The 25,314-nt window shown below is 36.0% G+C and overlaps 2 protein-coding genes across 3 annotated transcripts in view; one reads left to right on the top strand and one right to left on the bottom strand.

Moving 5' to 3' along the window:
- Nucleotides 1-25,314, top strand: part of cd37 (CD37 molecule) — a 75,365-nt gene that overhangs the window by 20,233 nt on the left and 29,818 nt on the right. The window lies entirely within an intron of this gene.
- Nucleotides 1,159-23,453, bottom strand: valopb (vertebrate ancient long opsin b). 2 transcript variants are annotated; one of them, NM_001110280.2, is given in 6 exon segments: nucleotides 1,159-3,479; nucleotides 3,507-5,422; nucleotides 16,459-16,698; nucleotides 16,820-16,937; nucleotides 19,572-19,782; nucleotides 22,591-23,405. In NM_001110280.2, coding segments are annotated over 5 exon segments (1,179 nt in total). In that variant the 5' UTR covers nucleotides 22,940-23,405; the 3' UTR covers nucleotides 1,159-3,479; nucleotides 3,507-5,161.

Genomic DNA, 25,314 nt, shown 5'->3' with positions numbered 1-25,314 from the left:
TCTAAATGCACAACACGCTGAACTTTGAGGTGGATGGCAGCAGAAGACCACACCAGGTGCCCCTCCTGTCAACTATAAACAGGAAACTGAGGCTACAATTCACACATGCTCACCAAAATTGGACAATAGAAGATTGGAAAAATGTTGCCTGGTCTGATGAGTCTCAAGTTCTGCTGCAACATTCTAAAGGATTTTGACATCAACAACATGAAAGCATGGATCCATCCTGTCTTGTATCAACGGTTCAGGTTGGTGGTGGTGTAATGGTGTGGGGGATATGGCCGGTGAGTGTATATAATATATATATATATATATATATATATATATATATATATATATATATATATATATATATATATATATATATATATATATATATATATATATATAAACATATTTGTACATATTTGCATTTTCAACTGTTGAAAAAAATAACAACCTAAAACAGCCATTTTCCAATATTTAAAAATATGTTTGACACGGATGGGCTCACTCACAAATGCACAGATCACCAAAACACACGTTTTTATTTACAAAAAGCACTTACAACAGGAACTGAAATATCAAACAGATAGGACATGGCAATGTAACAATACTAGACAAAGAGCAAAAGTCAAATTTGGGTATAAATAGACAAGACATGATTAAACTAAATACATACAGAGGTGTGACGCAGGTGAAACAACTGAAACTAACGAATGGAGGGAAAACTGAACAAAGGAATCACATGACTGAAACAAAAGCACATGGAACAAATACAAAGGACGTTACATTACATGACAACCACATGAACACAACACAGACACATGACAATGTTTTTATATATATATATACCATTAATTAATTAATTTTTCTTCAGCTTAGTTGCTTTATTCATCAGAGGTCGCCACAGCGGAATGAACCGCAAATTTTTCCAGCATATCTTTTTACATAGCGGATGCCCTTCCAGCTGCAACCCAGCACTGGGAAACACCCACACTCTCACATTCACACACATACACCACAGCCAATTTAGTTTATTCAACTCACCTATAGTGAATGTTGGACTGAGGGGGAAACCCACGCGAACATAGGGAGAACATGCAAACCCCTCACAGAAATGCCAACTGACCCAATCTGGACTTGAACCAGTGACCTTCTTGCAGTTAGGCAACAGTGCTACCCATTGAGCCACTGTGCTTTTTTATTAGTGTGTTTAATAATTAATAAACTTGGATTTGAAACTAAACTGCTACATTTGGATTTTACTTTAATTCAACGCTTTAGAATCGTTGCGGTCTAAAGCTCCTTTTAAGCGTGTAGTTTAACCTGGACATTTGAACTTGAAGACATTCACAATGCAAAAAGCCTTGGACGAGTTGTTTAAGATTCCAGGCTAAAATTGTTTACCTCCTCTGACTTTTCCCTCTGTGAGTGAGATCAACATGCTGGCCCACTGTTGATGAATCTTCTTTTGTGCTTCGACACTTGGTGCCTTTCACTACCTAGGGTGATAAAAAGCATGGCCGGGAGAAATTGAATTCAGATGTTTTCATTTCACCAGGCTAATGCTGAAAGAGCGTTTCTGAGAGGAAACCGCTGTGCTCAGTTCAGATTCTGTGTTGGTTCACTTTCTCTGTGTGATGTAATAAACACACTAGATTTGCCACAGAACTCTTCTGATTTTATGCTTCAGTATTTTGAACTCATCATCAGTACTGTGACCACTCTGGAAAATTATTGCAAGTTGTTTTATTAGCATTCTACAACACTGACATCTTAAAAAAAAAAAATAACAAAATAAAAAAACATCCAATTAACTCCGTATGATTTCTATAATTCAAGACACTGATAAATAAATAACACATTAATCACCATGCGACAACTTCAGTACTCACTTTGGACACAAATAGCGTGGAAACAACAAACATTACAGCATAATGAGACATTCAACTGTTCACTCAAAAGTACAAGCACTCATATATTAAAGTATACAGGCTACAAAATAAATACAATTTGTAAAACACACTCTTGCTTCATTAAACCTCTCAAAACAAGTAACAATGCTGAATTGCCAGATGATGAGCTTACTTCCATAAGATGAGGGACATTAATTGAAGGGTTTATAACTGTATTGCAAAGCAGCTACACTGCCAAACCGGTCATGTCTGACGTCTTTTTGTTCATAAATAATGAGTTCTGTCAAATACAGAAGTGCAATAGATACAATTAGAGACAAGTTGACACATTTTACATTTCATGTTTTAAATAGTTTTTTGGGTAAACATGAACTAGACCAGGGTTCAGCACATTGTTCGGCTCATTTTTTTTAAAGGGACTATAAACTATCTATGTTTTTTTATTTGACACTGTTATATACTGTATTTATTGCTCTTTAAATTTGCATGGCAGATTGTAGACTCAGAAGTAAATGCTGACAGCTCTGGTTGCTCACAGTTTTGCATATTAGCATGGCTAAAGAGGCAGTGAAGCAGTAGCAGGTATCTATCTTCTGTGGAGGCGTGGCTTACCCACATTATTACATCATAGAGTGGAACATTACAAAACCGGTCATGTTGTCAAATTGCCCTTAATAACAACTGTTTTAACAGTAACAAGAAAGTTTTGATTTCTGAAACTTCCAGTATGTTTTTATAGTACTTTGACATTTTATTTGGTATACAATCATGGAAATTTTGGTTTTGCAGTTTATGATCTCTTTAAAGTACACTACGATGACTCTGAAGCCTGATTTATACTTCTGCGTCAAGCACACGCGTATGATCTAGCGCAGTCTTTGCATGGTTGCATAGCCCTCACAGTGGCTGACGCCGACGCTGAAGTGCACCCCTCAAAAAACTAAACGACGCTGACGCAAGCACTGTGATTGCTCGGCTTGGTATCGGTGATGAGTGTGGGCGGTGCTGAGAGTCGTGAGCCCAACGAAGTAAGTGTTTACTAGTCTCGAGTCCCGTGAAAGAGCTCCAGATAGAAACTTTTGTTTTTTGTTTACCTTATGATTACAGTTGTTGCATGTCTGCCGGTTCCCGTGCCTGAATGAGTGGGTTTTAGCTAATTGTAGCAATCAGTATAAAATAAAACCCAAAATACCCATGAAGACACTTGACACATAGAAACATAAAATCCCACTGCAACAGAGCAACACAAACAGCACGCAAAATTACAAATGCATGAGTATGCGCAAAGCAGGACCTGTCGATCTCACAGATCACTTGACACAGTAGTATAAATCTGCCTTGAAGGTGCTTTCACACTTGGTTCAATGCCTGGTCCCAACAAGTTCGATTGTCCCCCCCTTGCCACCTTCTTGATTGGTTTGTGTTCACACTGTATTTTTTTCTTCTGAAGCCCGGCAAAGACCTACTCTAGTGCGATTTGGGAAACAGACACTAGATGCTGACACTGTGAATAGTAAATAAACTATTTAAAGTGCTGATGATTGTGATAGTAAGTGTTGTATTGTCATCTTTCCGGTTGTATCTCAGCTTTAATGCACTTTTTAAATAAATAATAAATAAAAACAAAGCAGCTTTTTACCATCGCGACAGCAATAAGATCCAATGGACAGCTGATCGATTTCCCTCCAAAATGACTGTTGCTGTTAGCTGCTGTTGCAAAGGAACGCTCTATTTTTAAGCTCTTTGACCCCGGTGCGCAGCATCAAGGTGCTTTTGTGTGTGCAGCTGTTGCCAGGTAACAGCCACGGAAGCCACTGCGCCAAAATGCACAGACGATACGTTTGCGGTTGTTCTGCTTTTACTACATCTTTTGGTTTTGGTAACATACAGGGAGCCACTTGCATATATCTGCCACAAAAAAATATTAAAAACAATCAAAATGTTAAGCACTGTTTGCAGAAGCTGTTTTTGGAGGAGACAAAGTAGATATTATCACTGTGTTTGCACTAGGTCAGTCCCGCTTGTCGCCAAGGTAACATTAGATGATGGCTATACTCCCAATCATGAGGTGTGGGGGGGGGATTCTCCATACCACCACCAGTGTGCAGCATCCACTTGGATGAAGAATTGGCAACCACAGGACAGCGGTGTCAGTGTGCTCACTACACACCAGCTATAGGTGGAGTGGAGCGACAGTAATAAAGCCAATTAATCGGATGGGGATGATTGGGAGGCAATGAAGGGAATTGGGCCAGGCCAACGGGTTACACCCCTACTCTTTACAAGAAGTGCCATGGGATTTTTAATGACCACAGAGAGTCAGGACCTCGGTTTAACATCTCATCCGAAAGATGGTGCTCACTGACAGCACAGTGTGCCCTTCACTTTACTGGGGCATTAGTACTCACACAGACCGCAGGTTGAGCACCCCCTGCTGCCCTCACTAACACCACTTCTGGTCTCCCATCCAGGTACTGACCAGACTCAGCCCTGCTAAACTTTAGTGAGAAACTGGTCTTGGGCTGCAGGGTGATATGGCTGTAGTGTATGAACTTTATGAAAACTAAAGTTGGCGGTTCACTTCCATTATTTGCTCTGATTGCATTCATATCAGAAGTGAACCGAACCATAGAACCAAAACGTACCCCAGACCACCACTTTCAGATGGACTCGGGTAGCGTTCACAGGTGCACACCCGGATTCAGAAGACATCATCCACACTAGTAGCTAAACGTACTGAACTCTGATGTCAAAAAAACCTGGGAGCCAACCAAAAGTGCGAGTGTGAAGCACCCTTAAATAAGAGTCAGTATGTTAACCTCTAAAATTTTTTACCAAACATGTTTTTGTGTCTAATTTTAAAACTGAAAGTTATTGCGAAGTCATTATAATGCATTACATTTTAAAAAACGCTACATCTTGAGTGACACTAGCGTGCAATCGTCAATATGGTGAGAAGAGAGCTCTAATACATTTGGAAATCATGGCTGATAGAGGACTGTACTGAAATATATTGCCAAAATGGTCTCTTTTATGTTCATGTAAGGTTATGATGCCATACTGAGCCATTTACGGATTCGCCAAGACTGCAGATCACCACAACATAAAGAAACACAAACAACATACAAAAACACCATACATTCTAACATATGCAATCCAATAGAGGTAACAACTGCTGGATTTATGCTTCAGTAAGACAACATTTTAGTCTACTCGATGATGACGGTTAGGGTTTACATGTATTTAGTTAGACTAGTCATTGTTTACAAAGGACACACTCGACTATCTGATAAAGGGAGCTGCTTTGGACCTCCATTCCCGCTCTGCTCTGGCTCCTCCTCTTCTTCCTCGCTCTTCTCCATGTTGCACATAGACATGGGCACGCGAGCAGCGATTGTAGACATTTCTCCGAGGTGAGTGTCTGCTGTGGCTGTGATCGGCCCTTTGTCTGATGTCTGGTTCAGATTGGTGGATTCCAGGGCCGTGCCGTTTCCTTTAAACATCTGGATCAAGCACTTCCTGAACTAAAGAGAAAGAGTGTTAGATTGAAAGTAAATAAGGATCAGAGGTCATGTTTGATATCAATATGAGTTTTTGTTGATCTGATAACAGGGATGTATATACTTCTTGAGCTTGTCCATTTATGACCATTTGCAGAAACACATTTGACTGATTCACCTTTGTTGTATAAATGCTTATGTGATTGAAAGAGTTCAAACAGACCTACTGACCTGGATATTAATGTTAGATTATGTTTAAAACATGTATGAAGATATGCTTTTGTTGACCCTATCAGAAGTGGACAATGGTAAATACAAATGTACAGGTTTTAAGCTTGACCACTTCCAACCGTTTCCAGAGGAAGCTTGAATGAACGTTTGATTTGATTCACTTGTGTAGTATAAATGCTCATGTAATTCAGTGCTTTTCAAACAGCTCCTGATTAAATTCTTCAATTTAGGCCCAGCTAACATCTTGCATAAAGGTGGATTTCCATTAATCCGATCATCTGTGGATGAAACAAAATTTGAGTGTAAACTGTCAAAAATATTTTGAGCTGATCCACTTTATAACTTAATAATTTCTTCAAACTGTATCGTGTTATCCCTCAAACTGCCACAAAAGCAACCCAGGCACATTCTATATACATTTCTGAAGAGAGCAAAATACATCCCAGGAGCTATGTTTTTTTTTTCTTCTGTTTTTGTTAATCCGCTATAGGCTGCTTTTTCAAATCTCAAATTTCACTCAAAAGTGCCATTTGCGCCTGCTGTTCCTGCGTAAATCCACCAAAGGCCACTGTTGACGGACTGATTTACTGACTGACCAACTGACCAATTCTTCCCCCTTCCCTAAACCCAACCGATAGTGTTTTAAACAGCACACATTGGCCATGCCCAGCCCCTTCCCTAAACCCAACCAATAATGTTTTAAAAAGCACAGATTCAAAAATTTCACTGATTTCAAAAGCAATCCAGAAAAAGTTACATACTTTTTTTGTTTATTTTAGTTTTTGGCTTTTGTTTTTGTCTTCTGCACCGTTTTCACCAGATTCCAACCCTGTTGTCACAGTCAGCTCCACTCTGCATCTCGAGTATGTGTCGAGCTACCGCACAAACTGGTAACAGAGGATAAGCCATCCACATGGAGGCAAGCGGTCAGCTGTTAAGCAAGTAAAGTAACAGCGTCATACCGCCCAATATCGTTCATTTTAAAGCAGAAATACAGTCATAGGGACTTGTGGCTACATAATTCGCAATCTCCAGAAATGTATATAGGGCTACATTTTCAGAATGAGCCTATGTTCCAACAAAAACTACCAGCTATCAGCCTTATAATCTATTTTTTAAACATGTTTGAAGTGTTGCAACCATAAGAGATATATTTGTTGCAATGAAAAATTGTACATTTGACCTGGAAAATTCAAAAGCACCATTGTTCTTCCAAAAATCCTGACTTTTATCACAAACAATTGGAGTAGTTTTGCAGGTATCAGCACAAAAAGGAAAGCTGCATCTGTCTGTATATTTTTCAAACAATCTGTCATCTCTTAAAAATAGCATAGTGTGCTGTTATTAACTTTTGGTACATTCTAAAGTATGGTTGAAAGGAATGATTCAACCAAAATAGAAAATTACCCCATATTTTACTTGCAATCAAGCCATCATCGTGTATCCAAATTATCAGTCAAGCACAGTCAGAGTAGTTTTTAAAATTGGTGCACATTCATAGTGGAAACTAAGGTCAAATCCTCTAGCATTTTAACCTCTCATTTTCCACTTTCAATCAGTTACTGGCATTCAGTTATCCTTGTTTGTCTTCTCTGACCAGAGCTTCCACTATGAATACATCTTACGTCAAAGGTATCGCAAAAAAAAGGTCGCAAAAAAAAGATGTTGAGATTCAGCATTTGTCAGCCACTAAATATCAGTGATTTGAGATTATAATTACATAATGTAATATATTTTTTACATACAATACATGTGTTGTTAATCCTTGACTCTGGATGGATTAGTTTTATGAAGAATTCATGCTATTTTAAAAGCTTCAATAAAAGAGCCACTAACCAGCACCATTATACAGCATGGAGGAGCCAAGACACAATTTAGTAGGGCTTTCACAACTAGATGTTTCAGAACCTGGTGCATTTGCCCCCTTGCCTCGATTCATTTGGGCATATGTGAACAGTGTTGGGAAGGTTACTTTGGAAATGTAATAGATTACAGATTACAAATTACTCTATTTAAAATGTAACAAGTTACAGTAATTTTCGATTACTTTATAAAAGTTAAGTAACTAATTACATCTGATTACTTTTTGATTACTTTTAATTGCTAATGGATATTATCAACTAAATCATTTTCAAGCATTAATACCAAGTAGGTGTGAGCTTACAGTACCTCTAATTACAGTTAGAATCTCAAAATCTTTCATCACTTTAATTAAGATTATATTAATTTAATTGTAAAGTACAGCCACCACACAACCAGACCTTATTACAAAAAAGTGTTTACTGTTGTTACAAAACCAAGATGTTAGCTAGTTGTGCAGGTGATTTTTGTGGCATTTACAATAAAAATTACATCCAAGCCATTTTTGCAATTTTCATTTTTAAATCGAAGCAATTTAAATACAAGTTAATAATATCTTACTGACCAATAATAAAACAATTTAGTGGCCAATGAAACATATGAGGTAAAACTGTTCATTTCCATTATTTACTGTAAATAATATGTTGTACCAAACAGGAATAAATTATAGCACATAACAGCAAAAAACAAAAAAAAAACATCAAATAAAACCAGGTGCTACACATTTAAAACAATATTGATCTGTGATCGGTAAATGAAGCTTGTGTGTGGATTACTGTGCTACTTCACTAATAAAAAAGCTTTGCAACTGTGAAAGCTATTTAATTTTTAAAGTAAATTGAATTCAATGACAAAGCAATTTTTGCAAAAGAATTGTCATTATCCCTTCAATAAAAGCACAACACCCTTACCTGACACTGTACATCTGACTGACCCTGCTCTGCCTGTTCCTCAATCATTTCTTTCTCCTTCTCCTGTGATTGATATTGTGACATTAGTATTTTCATTAAAAAACTCATTCTTAAAGCCAAATTGCCTTAATATATGAACTTTTTGTAATTGTGCGTGTATATATATATATATATATATATATATATATATATATATATATATATATATATATATATATATATATATATATATGTATATCCATTGAGTGGCAGTTCTGTGGGTGCGAATGCCTTGTTGATGCCCGAAGGGAATGGCCAGACTGGCTCAAGCAGACAGAAAGGCAACAGTAACTCAAATAACCACTCGTTACAATCAAGGTATACAGAAGAACATCTCTGAATGCACAAAATGTTGAACCTTGAGGCGGATGGGCTACAGCAGCACAGAACCACACTGGGTGCCACTCCTGTCAGCTAAGAACAGAAAACGGAGACTATAATTCACACAGGCTCACCAAAATTGGACAATAGACAAAAGGATACTACTAAGGTGTGCCTAATAAAGTGGCCGATGAGTGTATATGGCTATTAGAAGATATCAAGTAGCATTCCTACCATTAAAAGTGCATTTCATGTCGAATATGAAAAAGAACGCATAGTATCTAACTGAACTATTAAAAAATATATATATAATATCATTAACTTTTTGATTAACTCAACTTCTGATATAGAATGGATATATATATAATTATATTGGATAGTGACTATGTACTGTATGTCTGTGGGTGTCACCATTCAAAATGAAAGCTTTCATAATGTCTCATTTCTCATCATCATAAATTAAAAAAACAACGACGTATGACAGCTCAGCAGAATCCCAAAACATAAACCAAACATTGACCAATTTGAGGAGAGTTTACTCACACGTGACTTGTTTTAACCCTTTTAATCCACTTAGCAACTTTGCTGTGCAACAAAAAAAGCACCCAGAACAAAAAGCAACATTATAGCAATTTAAACCCCTGTTTCAGAACAAAACAATCGATTTGTAGGTGTGAAAGCACCCTAAAACTACCCTGACTGTGTTCGTCTGACAGAAGAAAGTCATATACACAAAGAGTGTCTTGATGGTTAGTAAAATTTGGGATAATTTTTAATACTGCATGAACTATTCCTGTAATCTGTGTGATAAATATGACAAACAACGCCCTCTTGTGGACGTTTTATAAGAAATGTGCTGTAAAATTTTTCAAAAGCATTGTATATCAGGTTATGACAAAATACAGCCAAAATCATGTGTACAAGCAGCCTTTGAGTTATCAACTTCCAATTGTAGACTTATCGGTCATCAGTGTCAGCCAAAAATGTTAATGTGCAATATTAGATTGAAAATAGACACCAAAAACCCCAAACACCAAAAATAAATCTTAATAATAGGTGTAAATAGCATGCTATGATAGGAAATCATGCACTAACATACATACATACACATAAACATATTCTAATGCAACTTCATTTGCACTATACATTATGCTTGATATGAGCTCAATACACAAAAGAAAAGCCTTGATGTATATTTCCCGTCCCTGTGACACTGGGTAGAGATTTGTTTTCGGCAGTTAGCCCTTTGAACAACCGCTGCATCGAAACAAGGAAAAGGTCATTAAACAAGATGTATTCTGTGTAAAAACGAGGGTATATCTTGACCTTAATTAAAGTAGATAAGGTCATGGAAAGAAAATATATTCATTTCCTCAAGGTTTTAGCTAGACTGGATGAAAATGAGGTACCCTGGGTAATTATAATACCAGCTACTCTCTCACTGTAAAAATTTATAATGCAGAGAGACACTATAGTGGGTATACATTTACAGAATAATACATGCAGAACAGATAAAGACAAAACTGCACTGATCTGAAATGACAAGTCATGGAAAACTTGGACAGCTACCAAAACAGCATAAGCTATATTAGATTAAGCGCTTGATAATACCGTAAGGTTCATTAAGTGCCTATAATTTTATATTATTTCATGTTGCTGAGAGTTTAGATGATTATATGTACAGAGCTCTTTCATTTCAATAACAAAATAAGTATCAAAAATTAAATCAGTCGTCAAATAACAGAAGAAAGCATCTGACAGACATTATTTTAACAGATATGATGATTAAAATACCCTGTAAACTTGATTATTTGAAACTATTAACTATACATATCTGGCAATGTGAGACTTTAGTTTGAATGATTCTTTGTTTCCATCAAACATTAGTATTACAGTACAGACTAACTCTTTCCGTATTATCTTTAACATTATAAGCATTAATTGCTTGCATAAAAAACCTCCTCCCAAAACAGGCAATAACGTCGCAAGTCCTTCACATAAAACTCAACAAGCTAAGAATTGTTAAAGAGCCCCTATTATGGGTTTTTGAAAATGACCTTCCATGCAATGTGTAATATAGTACTAGTGAATGAATGAATCCAGCTGAGGTTTAAATCTGAAAGTATGCCCTGTTTAAAACTATTGAATCGTTAACAAAATAGTCAACTCAGAGTCGAATAAATGAATCATGTTGGGTTCGGATTTTTTGCTATAAAGTGTTGACGTTGCTATGGTACATCACCAAATACGAAAGGCCGGTTCAGGAAACTAGCGGAGCACGAGGGATCACGGGACTGAACATGACACGAAGATGTTGATCACTGACAGATAGAGATTAGGTTGTGGGGAATAAAGGGTTAAAGTTCATTTTCACAACAATACCACATAGTCAAACTAGTGCTGTGTTTGTTCCTGTCATTTTTCAGATTTTTGATACAATAACCTATGCTGCGACGCAGTATTCGTCTGCCATTTGTTATTAAAAAAGGAGCAGCAGAGACCATTATGGATGTAACTTTGACAGGGACTTTGTCAGTAACTTTTGCTGTTTAAATGGGCTAGTTTCTTCTTCCTCCCGATCATAACATGTGTCATTAAAGTTGTGGCCTTGTTTTCAGAAGTTTTCAAAATATGTAGTTAATAGTGTGTTGTAACTTGTAATCGCTCTGTGCGGCTTGTAATCCTTTACTTATTATAGATCAGTGCTTATAATTCATCTCTCAGGTTAAACCTACATGAGCTATTCACATATTGTGTCCAAAACCACATTGAAAACACAACACGTGCTTCTTCCTTTAACGATTTAAATCCATTTCTGAACTCGAGATCCTCAGCTGTTTGCTATGGCCACCATCAGCTGTTTTTCACATGATCAGTTTTCAAAATGGTTCAAATTTTACCACTGTGTTGATTAATATTCTGTCTTTTGTTGTTACTTGGGGTTAGGATTAAGAATATAGTAATGTGCTGATGTTTAATTGCATTCCTGCATTGGGCTCTCACATACTCTGTGTGCTAGTTCATAGCTGAGTTGGGCAGTTCCCTCTGTTTCAACCAGGCAACAGACTGGGTCATCAGACCAATCATCGCAGATTAGCTTTGCACTATAGGAACAAATGAATCGCTAAACAAATCATATGGTCTTTGGGGTAATTAGGTAAAATAAATGCCAATTATGAGACAATGAAAGAGTTTTTTGACCTTGCATGCATATCAGTCTATTGTTGGAGAACCCAAAACTAAAATATGACTTTTTTAATGCATAATAGGGGCTCTTGAAAGTTCTGTTACATAAGCAAAGTATACAATGTAAAGTCCATTAATGCACTGCACAGTCCACAAATCATGGTAATTTTTAGTGAGATTCTCCATTTACTTAAGTGCACTTGAAATCATAACATGTTTATTAAAACTATCCCTATTAATACTCTCAAGTGTTCCTTCATCTCTCTATAATCTAGTCTGTCTTTCTCTCTCACGTCAGAGAAATTTTGCAACCCTGTGACCCTCGACCTGAATTTATTCTGGGAACAGCTGGGCAGGAACTGGGTTGGTTCTGGAAGATGTGCACCGCTCAAGGGGTCCAGCAGCCTGTGCTCTAAACCACCTGAGACCCACATCCTAGGGGTGGTCATCAGAGTCACATGCCTACAAAAGATCACTGCTATGCCCTTTACATCAAACAACACACCACAGGGACGCAGAGGACAAATTCCTCTTGTTGACAGGCTTAATTTATGGGGAACTTGTTCCAAAAAAGAGACAAATAGAGCAACAGTGCATACTGTTTCACTCCTAATGTGTAGCCTATCTCCGCAGAGATTCCAGAATCTTTTTAAATGGGAATAGTCCAATATTGTGCCATTGTTTTCTAATTGTGACCAGTGGTGTAAAGTAACACAATACAAATACTCAAATTACTGTAAAAGAGTAGTTTTTCTCAGGGATAGTAATTTACTAAGTAGTTTTAAAAATGTGTACTTTTACTTTCCCTTGAGTACATTTTACTTTTACTCCACTACTTTCTCTCCACCTGCAGTCACTACTTAATTTTTTCTTGTCTATGAGGATTGGCTTAGTAGAAATATCAATCTTGTGTTTTCTTTCCAGTCAAATCGCACAGAAAATACATCACATCATACTGAACTACCTGAAGACATGGGCACTTTATAAATGCAGTAAACAATTTGGACCCATTAAAAGTGTCCAGGCGGATGTCCTTAAACAAATGGCCTTAAATCATCACTAAATCCACTACAGGATGATACATTTACACATCCTGACACAATTTGCAGGTAAACGCATCAGCCTTTCACAGTGTAATCCTTAATACTTACTACTCTTGAGTACTTTTGAAAGGGCTACTTTTTACTCATACTTTGAGTCATATTTACAACAGATACTTTTACTCTATTTTCACTAATTTTGGGGCAAGTAATTGTACTTTTACCTAAGTATGACTTTTCAGTACTCTTTCCACCTCTGATCATGACAAAGCAACTGAAGTTTCTCACCATGTAAAACTCAAGATGGAAAACTAAAGACACCCAAACTTTTCCTTACGTGGAATAATATCTTTAGGCATATAATGCATTTTTCATCAGGCATGCATGGACCATCTACCTCTGTGAATTTGAATGTTAAATATAAATATTAAATACATTTCTAAAGAGAAAAACTGAACCTCAAAAAAATTTGTCAGACTTTCTATCATCTATTTCAGAATTCATAAATTATTTTCTCCTGTAGTTATTAGTTACCTGCAACTAAAACCAATATATATTAACATTCACATACATATATATTAACATTCACAAATATAAATTTTGTTTAAAAAGCTGAAAATATACCATCTACTTTCCATGGAAACATATTTTTAAAAATTATACACACTGTAAAAAAAGCAGGGTTTCACACAATCCCTTCATGTCGTTCCAATGCAAATCGATTAAGTTAATGGTTTTTACGATTTTAAGTTGATTGACATAAAACAATTAAAGGTGCAGTTGATGATCTGCCACAATGCTAACTGGTTAGCACACAATCTTTGAAACACCGTCCCTCCCCTGCTGTCTAAAGCCGCGCCTCCTGAAAAACGAAAGCGCACCTTAAAGATGACAGCAGACAACCCTCTCTCACGTGCTGCCCTAAAGCGACTTTGCTTAGTGGTTGGCCGGTGGGGTGCAGGAATTACACTTATTACTAAGCCATACTTACATGCTATTTCAGACTGAATATAAGGAATGTGGAATCTTCACAGGCTGTCATTGTTCAAAATTGAACCAATGTGATTATAAAGTCAACTTCGCCTCAGAAAAGCAGGCTACGCGGAATAGAACTATTTACTTCTGTTATGTTTTTAAACTAAATAAAAATATACATTATCAATGATGTAAAAAATCCCTTAAGAAACTAAAAATAGTCACATCAATCCTTCGCCGGAAGATTTAAAATCAAAAACTTCTGTGCATATAACCCATTCATAACAAATTTACATAAGCTTTGTGTGATTATAAAAGTTTTAAAACATAACATTACGTGTCCAAAATAAATACTTTAGCCATTGTGTTGTACCTCCTCGAGCATGCAAAACTAACTCCTATATTGATTCAGGATTCGAAAAAGCTTTGATTTAACATTTGTTTTTAATGCTCTCTCGTCTCGTGTGCACATGAACAAAGTTTGGGCTACTTATCAGAATTATGGGAATTGTCGGCCCAACAATTTGTAATTGGATGCAGATTTTTTTCAGAGTACCCGCGGGGTCTTAAAAGCATTGAAAAAGTCTTAAATTTGATAATCTTAAGTTAACCCCTAAGTACCCTTGAATTTGGTGTGCAACGTCTTGTATTTCGTTACAAAGGTCTTATTTATTTTATTTGTGTCTTTCCTAGGCATACCATATTTCCTCCTAAAGTTCATACCATAACAAAATTAACTGTTACTAACGTAGGCTAATTAAAAAATTCATGCAGTGTAACGCTGAGTGCACCTCACGCTACACATCACAGCAAAAAGCCAAAAGCGTGCCCACCCTTTACTATGGTTACTAGGCAAGAGAGGTACTGAACAAGAGAGTCATAGTCTAGTTTGTCAACTAAAATAGGAAAGTCTCGGTTTAATCTGCTGTGGCCAAGGAATCCGAATTACGTTTGAGTCAAGCTTGTGCCAGGAAATGACCACAACCCCTACTGCTGTTGGTGCCTGAAATCTTTTAAGCTAGCGACGATGGTTGTTAAAGCCCTGGACTGCCATATCGCATGTAGTGCTGCTTGTCAGTGGCAACCACCTATTGTGCAGTTCTGTGCACCGGAGACCTTTTCGGTTACTGAAATAGCTTTGGCTATCATTAATGAAGAAATTTCTACATTAGAAACATTGCCACCACAGCCAAGGAACATCCTATCTTACTGTGGCTCAACACCAACTCTGTGGGCAGGGGTGATGCGGGTCCTTAAAACAATCTCTGAGCAAAACTCTTAAGTGGGACGCTCATCGCCGCAACACGGCGTGCACATGACAGTTGGAACTATCGCACACCAGACGCACACATTTGCATGTTATTTAAAATGAACCTATTCAGATGGCCCTCTGTGGCGTGGCAGAAATATGAACAGTGTCCTGAGTCGTGGCTGGGCGCTGCGGACAGCCGCCAGCTTGCGGCGCCAGTGTGTGTACCCTGATAGAAACCTATGTTTAGAATTCTGAAATGCATGGTGCTGCGTGGTGCGACACATCGCCGAGCGGCACTTCTAGTGTGCGAGCCTCTTGACAAATCGAATTAGAACATTACAGAGGTTTACAAAACCATGTTTCCTGACTATAAGTTTGCAGCTATATTCTCGTGTGGAAGCAACAAAACTGCATGTTATACTAAATTTGGATTGGCTCCTTTCATAACTAAAGAAATGACTGCCCAGTTCAATATGACCAACGGGTTTGTGGTCATGTTTGACCAGAGTCTCAATAAGATGACGAAAAGTAAACAGTTGGACCTTCCTATTTGCTACTGGGTGGAAGACCACACTGTTGTGTATGAATTAAATATAACTGATAATTGAAAAAAAATGTTTTATTTAATTCAAGTCCACTTGTGCACAATTGTTTTCTAGGGTTCAAAATTTAGACAGATTTGACATTTTCCCCTCATACTTCTGTCGTAATGGGTGCGAAGTTGGTATTGAATTTCATTTAAAATAGTATTAAAAAGGTCTTAAAAGGGCTTGAATTTCATTTGGAGGATCCCGGGGGTACCCTGTTTTTAGTCTTATGCCTTACCCAGAATATAAAAATACATGGAAATTGTAATTTATTAATTATAATTTGAACAAGCAATCATATTTAGAAAAACAGTAAATGACCAAAATACAACAAAACTGCTTTAAAAAGTAGTATAGTAATATATCTTAAAGATACTAAAAGAACACTACATTCTACTTCAAGGTGAGTTTCTAATTTAATTTTTATCGTTATACAGTATGTCATGTAAGATTCATCTTCTTAGCCCTGTTTCTTTTCTGCCTTTTATCGATTGATGGCAAAAACACCACAAATCGATTCTTGATATATAAAGCATAAAAATCCTTTAATCGGATTCTGTTCTCAGCTAGAAGCCTTAAACTCAAAAACATTATTTCTAGCAAAATGTGTAGGTTATCTGAAAATGCCAGATAAGAATGATAAATGGCAGAGACGTACCTGTTTATTCATGAAGACATAGATGATGGGATTGTACACAGCTGCAGTCTTTGAGAAGAAGGCCGGTATTGAGCCCAGACGAGGATCAATATAGATTGTGGGACAGGCTGTGACAGTAATAGAGAATGCTGCATAAGGCGTCCATCCAACCATGAACGCAACTATCATTACAACGACCATCCTCGCCACCTCTCGGTCAGGCTTCCGTGCGTTACCCAGCCGTCCATGAGTGTTCGATACCTATTAAGCATATTAAAGTCCGATAGTTAATTATAGTCAGAGACTATATTTAGATCACATGGCAACATGAAACGCACAACCAATCAGAATTTATATCATGGTAAGAGAGTATATGACTAACCTTTCTGAGCTTCTGCATGAGTTTACCATAGGAAATAATGATCACACCAAGAGGAAGGATAAAGCATGTAACAAAAAAGGTGATGATGTAGGTGTGGTCATAGTAATTAGTCGAGTACCTAGAAGGAGGAAAACAGAGGTTTTATTCATTGTTAATCTTACCTACATGGTATTGGTAGCAGGGTCAAAGAATAAACATGCAAAAATTACTCTTAAAACATCACACATTGTGTATGTCTGGAACAGTTTCATGCGAAAAAAGATTTGTGTACACTTTTATGTGGAATATTGGTCACAAATTTTGGTTACTCGTGTTCAGCATGTTCTATGTGGCTTTATTATGTGTTGATTATGTGATGCTCAGGTGTTGTTTCTTTAATGGTAGATTTACAGAAGCTTGTGTATTTACAGTAATCAGCATAATTGAGCACACCCCATATTGAATATAAATATTTGTATCCATTTCTCAGTAAATATAGGCAATACATTTTGGTGCATTTAAGCAAAACAGATTTATTAAACAGATATATTTATTAAAATAATATTTTGGTCACCAAACATAATTAGAAATTGAAAGATAATACAATAAAGTCGCTCAAAATACTGCAAAAAATTTATTTACAACAAAATATTTCAATTATTTTGCTTCTAATAGATTTTACTCTTTTTTTTAACTTGTATTTAATATTTTTCTATAACATGAATTTGGGTGTAATAGTTTTTAGACCGTTATCGTACATTATTTTGTTAGATGAGCTCCAGATCTGGTTTTAGTCCTGCTAATCTAATGTACGTATATGCACAAATATAATATTGTATAGCTTCCTATTAAAAATATTAATTTAAAATACAGATTTGTGAGGGGTGTACTTATATGCAGAGCACTATATATAAAAAGCTTATTGTAAGTTCGTTCATTCATTCATTCATTTTCCTTCAGCAATTTCAGAGGTTGCCACAGCAGAATGAACTGCAAACATTTCAGGCACATGTTTTACGCAGCGGATGCCCTTTCAGCCGCAACCCACTACTGGGAACTTATTGTAACTTATTGAACTTACTGACATATATGCGAACATTTAATAGCATATTTATTCTGACCAGTATTTAATAAACATATAAAATAACAAGCAGATTTTTTAATTTGTGAGGGACAATTTCCAAACTTGTGTTTAATTGATTCTTCAAGTGTTCACACTAAGCTGATGAGAGCCGGGAGAGAGCCCTGAGCTTATGAGATCCTCGAGCCCGGGACTCCTTTCTGTTAGCAGGGTGAGAGAGGAGTTTGAGCTCAGGTAGATCTTGATGAACTCCCCCGACTTATTTCTGGTTGATGACAGATATAGGATGGCTTAGGAGAGATATATGGCTTGCCAAGAGCTTGGCAATGGTATCAAATTGGTATGTTCAATTTACTTAGATTGCATGTTTTTTGGACGGTGGGAGTAAACCGGAGAACCCGGGGAAACCACACATGAACAAGGCAAGAACAAACAAACTCCGCACAGAAATGTCAACTGGTTTTGCAGGGACTTTAACCAGGGACATTCTTGCTGTCAGGCGAAAATGCTATTTACTGGGCCGCCGTGTCGCCCATCTTAAAAGAAGGAGGGATGGGAAGGTGGGGGGGGGGTTCTTTGAAGATACTAAGGTAAGAAACTCTGGTTTATTTATAGTGAGTTAGGAATCATCTGATTGGTATATTAGTCGTAAGCTGATGCGGGACCAGCCATGAACAATCATAAGCATGTGATCTTGAAATTATTTTATAAATAAACACTTGTTTTCAATATCCCTGACAAGATTTTAAGGATATACAAACTATTATTGTTACATTAAACTATGATAAAAATGCTTGGTAGTCCTGCTTTTTAGCTTTATATATTCAACAGATCTTGAATTTGTAAATGGGCTAACATTTTAGCAATGCCATAAGACAGAATTTGATAATTTGTGGCCCCATTTCTGTTGTGTGCACCTTTATTTTTATTATAATACCCAACACTTTGCGCACAGAAATGACAGTGGATAGGAATGCTTAGGTAATCAGTTCATGTGCACGAATCATGTGCATGTTTCAAACTTGCATAATGTGATTAGTGAATGGCTTTGTTTTGGACCAAACAACCATTGCAGCATAACAATAAGAGTTTTGAGCACCAACTGCAAGCTCAAGCTAGTGCTAATCACTGAAACCCAATGGAAGGATAAGTGTTAAATTTGCATGTGCTGTTTTGCTGTCAGAGATCTGACCTGCAGAAAATACATTAATCTAATGATGGACATGGAAATGCAGTAAACATATTCACTATCCCTAGTCCTTTTAGTGTCCGTGTGTATTTCCTATTCAACTGTTTTTACATTGTTTGTGTTTCAAGGCCAAGGCCAAGCCACAGCCACAAATGTTTTGTATTAGTGTCCTGAAAGCAATTTTTCAACTGATGGCTGCATGGCATCAGCCTTGGATTTTAAGTGGTTTCTTTTGTTTTCTGTCATAATCTAACACACAGTAAGAGGCCCTGACTTGAACACCTTACAGATTTCAAGTAATGCCCCTTTCATGAACATCTTCAAGGCACATTAGTATTCATGAATAGCCTATAGTATTACTGTGGATGTTTTTCTAGACAGATGGTTTTCTTTGACAGAGAGACACACACCGAGATTGAAAGACTGTGACCGTGAGAGGGACTTTAAAGAACAAATACCAGATAAACAGAGGGAGATTCTGTGAAATAGTATTTTGAGCTCACCAGTTGGGTTCACAGGTGGTGCCAATTTTACTGACAGTATAACTGTTCCAGCCCAGGACTGGCGGAATTGTCCAGATGAAGGAGAAGGTCCACACAAAAATAAGACCCATGGCTGCATGCTTGCCTCCCAGCCTGACATTTTTCAGAGGACGGCAGATGACAAAAAAGCGCTCGAATGCCAAGATTGCTAAAGACCACAAAGCCACAATTCCTAGAAAGCAAGAAGGCACACTCATTTTTAATATCACATGCATCTGCACTGACATTTAACAAGAGATGAAAATGATGATATGCATAAATGTGTCTGTTGACACTAATTAAAAAAATAATAATTCTTTGTGACTTCATTGTACACTGTCTTTAATACACATTATAAGTACAGTTAAAAACAAAACGATTAGCCCTAATTTGGTATTTTAATTTTTCAAATATTTCCGAAGTGATATTTAACAGAGCAAGGAAATTTTTCACAGTATTTCTTATTTTATTTTTCTTCTGCAGAATGTCTTTTAGTTTGGATGAAATAAAAAATTTGCACATATTTTTTTTAGAAACAGCTAAGGTTAATGTTATTAGTCTTCTCAAGGATCTTTTTTTTTTTTTTTTGACTGGCTACGAAGAAAACCACTTTTATCCAATGATTTGCCTCATTAACCTAACTTGCCTAGTTATACCTAATTAACCTAGTTATTTATTTAAAGTGTAAACTAGTATCTTAAAATGTTAGGTACGGTCATCATGGCAAAGACAAATCAAATTAGTTTTCATAATTTAGTTATTACAGGGTTTCTGCGGGGTTGTTAAAAGTCTAAAATCTCAAAATCTAAATTTTAGACCTTAAAAAGTCTTAAATTTACTGAAATATTGAGTTGTAGGTCTTAAATCTTTTTTTAACAGGTCTTAATTTTCCTTTGTTCAATTATTGGCCTAGACAGATTGTTGTGCATAGATTTATTTTATTATGGATTTAAAACTTTTATAACATTTGTTTTTTTTTTTTCAATTTAAAGAAAGTTTATGTTAGAAAAAAGTGTAAGGATACAAGTAGAGCTTGCTTGTTTTTACACAATATTTAAAATATGTTTTAAAGAAATGTTAATTTTTATATTTATATTTATAAATAATAATTAATTAATATTACAAAATATTATTTTTCATTATTAAATTATTATTTATTATTAAATGTATTAAATTAGAATTGTTTTTTAAAGGGCAAATAAAAATCTTTTTCATCTGGGCCATTTGAAAAATTCCATAGTTTAGCCCTTTATAAGTCTCAAATTACATTCATAATGATCTTAAAAATGTCCTAAGTCATAATTTTAACTTGAAACTATTGTGTTTAAAATATTTGTGAAATAAAAAAAATTCCCAGGATGGCTAATAATATTGTAGTCTACTGTATTTACTATAGCAATAATAGTAAATAATGCATATAATCACTACAACATACAATAACTATTTCTAATTCGTAACTGTATTGTAAGTGGAAAGTGTTAATTAAGATTACTTAACATTACTTAAATGTACTGTTGCACTGTAAAATGCGATGTGACAAGAACAATATGATGAAAGTTTAGGACGGAGTAGTGTTTAGGGTAACTACTAAAGACCATTTCTGCCACATAAGATAATAATAATCATTTGGTAATAATAATCATCACAGTTATGACATAAAATGTTACATTGAATGAAAAATGAGGTGAAATTGCATGAGTTGATAATTATAATGTCATAATTATAATGTCACAGTGTCAGAATTTCAACTCTGTATGTTGCAATTATGTTCATTAATGTCTTTATAATTTAACATTTAACAAAAGCATGTCTGATTGTCCTTATTTAACGGACTGATATGTAAAACAAGGACAATAATATACATAAAATCAGGCTTTTACATTCTGTTTTATGTTGTGTTTAGACTAAGATTACTCAATACTCACTTTAATTTACTACACTTAACATTTACCATTGGCCATTAGTCCAGGGTGTTTCCCTTCCTATACAGCATGAGATACTACAATTAACTCAAATATCCTAGGACACGTGGTTTGGAAACTGGAAGTATAGACTGGATAACAATTCACTATGACATTACTGCAATAATCATAATGTACACACTACTTACTGTAAAGCCACAGTAGCCACAATTGCTTTACTTTTTAGCCTTACACTCAAGGTTTAATCTTGGTGTTTGTTATAAAAAGTTAAATATTGCACCAAAATACATTGCTAAAATAACACTGTAAATAAACCAATGGGTAATTTTCATAAGGGCAGTGGTAACTAGTTGCTTATTCTTTACATAGTAGTAAACACAGTTAGCGTAGTTGCAATATTCTAATTGTTACTTAAATATAATCGTTTACTTAATGTATCTTAAAAATGCACTTGTACAAGTACAAATTGCACGTTACTAGTAAAACTACAGGGACATTTAAGTAGTGAATAGAAACAATTCTATAAATAACTCTGAATATTGGAGAAAGAAGACAAGGAAAGTTAATGAAATAATCAGGATATTTTTGAAAGTCAAAAACAGGTGTTTTATATCCAACTCCAACAAATTGCACATAAAACTGCTGTGAAAGTTATTGGTATGCAGTAAATAGAAAATAACAGTGTTTAAAAGGGGTAGTTTGCCCAAAATTAAAAGTTTCTCATCATTTACTCACTCTTCACCCTGTTTCACACCTTTACCTTCTCAGCTTTCTTCGAAATATCTTCTTTAGTGTTCAACAAAATATAGAAACTCATAAAGGTTTGGAACCACTTGGAGTTTAAATGGTGAGTAAATTTTTATTTTGGGGTGAACTATCCCTTTAATGACTAAAACCCTATTGGAAGCCAGCAACAAGTGACAAACACCAATTCAATGACAATAATATAGAATAGCTAGTTTATCATCACTGGGAATGGCGTAGTGGATTTAAATAACTCAAAGCAACAAATTGTATCAGTAAAATTTACCATTCAGTTTAAAGTATTACATTTTACAGGCGTTGATTTATAAACTTACCGAAAAACGTGACAGCGAACCCCTCCAGCACACACGCCCAGACGCCCAGGAAGAAGAAGCCTCGTGCGTTGGTTAAAAAACTTATCGTGCCTCCTGTCATCGAAACTAGAAAGTCAGCAACGGATAAATTAACAATGATGTAATTCAGCGGCTTCCTTAACTGTTTGAACCTATACGTCACGAGCATAACGGTGAAGTTCTCCGTGATAGAGAGTGAGGTCACTATGAACATCAGACAGGCGAGGAAAGTGTAATTCCAGGGCGCAACTGATTTGAGGGGACCCTTGAAAGGATCGTCCGGTGTGGTGACGTCGGTGGACTCGGTGACTGAAAACCCAAACGATTCCATGTCAGCAATTAGGGCTGGCATTGGGGAGAAAGATGTGAAAAAGTTCATAAAATCATCACTTAATAGCTTCTTGAAAGTCCAGGGCAGGTGTTGTATTCGCTAACCTACACACTAATGCCAATTCAAAACAAACAGGCTATAACTGCAAAATGAATGTGCGTGGTATATATTTATAGATACCTATTTTTTTCTGAATTCTTTTATTTGGAAATACTCCAATCCTCTCTAGAAAACCAATCCACTTGATGATGGAAAGAAAGAAGGGCGCCTGAACTGCACTGAAACGTAACAGGTCCGTTCGCTTTCCGTCCACGGCTGATCATAAGCATGCTCGTGCTGTTCCGCTTTATAAATACAGTCCGTCAGCATGGCCATCTCAATCCCTCGGGTAATGAGAAAAGTCCTTTTCCAAGTTTGCTCAGACATTTCAGAGGGGCGTCGCGCGCTTTATCCTCTTAAAGGCGCACGCAGTCCTTTCACGCAGTATAAGTTTTAGACAGCCTGCAAGAACTGTAATTGAAGTGATGCGCGCTCACATGAGATAAGGTGTCTGTACAGTTCAGTCGTATAGAAGAAATACGTTGCCAGAAGATGTGTATTTTATTTAACAAGGAGAAGGCTACACACTAATAATGGGCACCAGCATACCCAGCAAACAATTATGTGTTTAATAAACGTCTTATAAACATCTTAACGTAGACAGCTTGGCTAAAACTATATATATATATATATATATATATATATATATATATATATATATATATATATATATATATATATATATATATATATATATATATATATGGGCAAATACAAGGCTAAACTTGGCTGTCAGTGAACATCTAGTAGACATCTAAGAATAGACGTTAAATAGACTGGCTTTTTATGTGCAGTCATTCATTTCTGTCTATTTGATGACTTTTGGTCTATTTTTAGATGTCTATTAAATTTTGACTGACAGACCAAATTTAGCCTTGTTTTAGCCAAAATGGCTATGTTTAGACATCTAATAGACATCTTTTAAAAACAAAAATGCTTCCTGGTTAATGACTGATTGACTGAGTATTACAATTGTATTTATTAGCCTGACATTCTATCTTTCTTAAAACAAATGCCTAAGGTGTTTGATGAAGTCTTAAGTAACAAAACTATCAATCTGTGCAAGGAATTAAACATTAAGAACATTGCTATTATCAAAAATGGTCACCAAAACTGTGGATTACAGATAACCATGTTTTAAATCATGTTCAGTTTCCTGCACATGCCAATTGCATGCATTTTGTAATTTCTAGCGTCTTGTTGTTGTTTTTTTAGTGTTTATTTTACTTACATTTTGACTTGGCCATTTACTTGCATTTTATGAACCCCAAGGACCACAGTTTTTGCCTAAAATATTCTTTATGGCTTAAAAGTGAGTAAATTAACTGCAAATTTTCTTTTTAGTTTTGGTTAAACTTGCATACATCAAAATTCAGCCTGATGAATAATTCATTTGAATATTTGCCTTAAAAGATCACTTATAAAAAGTCGCCACAAAACTCTGTATATATCATTCTGAAATGAGAGATTATTTTATCATCTTCATTCATAGAGGACGTCTAAAATGTTTTGTTTCCTGCCTTTTAAGATGGACAACAACTAATTCATCTGCTACAAGATTAAACTGCATGACTGGCTGCACAGCATTTATAGGCAGAAACAATTAAGCAAAGTTAGTAAATGAAAAGAAACAGACAGAAACTCCAATTGACAATTATGTTGTCTGCGTAATTTCTTTTCTATTCAGACGCTGTTTAGATGCATTTCCACACACTGCTCGTGTATGCAATTTACACATAAGGATCGATCAAGAGCAACATACAAAATTGATTAACTGAGAACTTTACAAAATTGAATTTCACAGAATAATGAGGCACGACAGAGTTTAAAGATGTTTAATCAGTAAGACTAATTGCTATTTTACTGTAAAGAAAGGGTCAATTGATCTTGGGCAAATATAATTAACCTGAGTAGGGTCCGTCTAGGTGAATGCTTTGAGGTCGCATCCTTCTCTTTGAGGATAGATTGGGTTTGTGTGTGTCTGCCACAGTCATCGACTTTTTTGATTTCCAGTGATGCTAATTTCAGTCCACATCTAATTGCTTAGTGACAAGTCCAATTGAGTTATACAGATCTCTAGACCTTTCAAAGCATAATGGGACACGTCAAGAAAGCTTTCTGATTTTTTTACATATGCTTGGTAGCAGTGGCATTAAAATGACTCTACTCCTGCTGAGCAGTTAAATATTCTCATTTACCCCGGACCCTCTTATCAGTATTCTGACTCTGGCTCAGCACTGTAGATGACAGGCTGTCCGTCATATAAGCACAACCTA

The sequence above is a fragment of the Danio rerio genome, chromosome 12 (genome assembly GCF_049306965.1).
Source record: "Danio rerio strain Tuebingen ecotype United States chromosome 12, GRCz12tu, whole genome shotgun sequence".
In the NCBI taxonomy this organism is placed as follows: domain Eukaryota; kingdom Metazoa; phylum Chordata; class Actinopteri; order Cypriniformes; family Danionidae; genus Danio; species Danio rerio.
The sequence above is the reverse complement of the archived record's forward strand: the minus strand, read 5'-3'. Positions and strand labels throughout refer to the sequence as shown.

Excerpts from the sequence above, each read along its gene's own strand:
- valopb (XM_073917703.1), bottom strand. The coding sequence starts at position 22,987 with ATGAACTTTTTCACATCTTTCTCCCCAATGCCAGCCCTAATTGCTGAC. Across the intron at positions 16,938-19,571 it reads ACCACCTGTGAACCCAACTG|GTACTCGACTAATTACTATG; the intron begins GTGAGCTCAAAA and ends TCCTCCTTCTAG. Across the intron at positions 5,423-16,458 it reads ATGTCTTCATGAATAAACAG|TTCAGGAAGTGCTTGATCCA; the intron begins GTACGTCTCTGC and ends CTTTCTCTTTAG.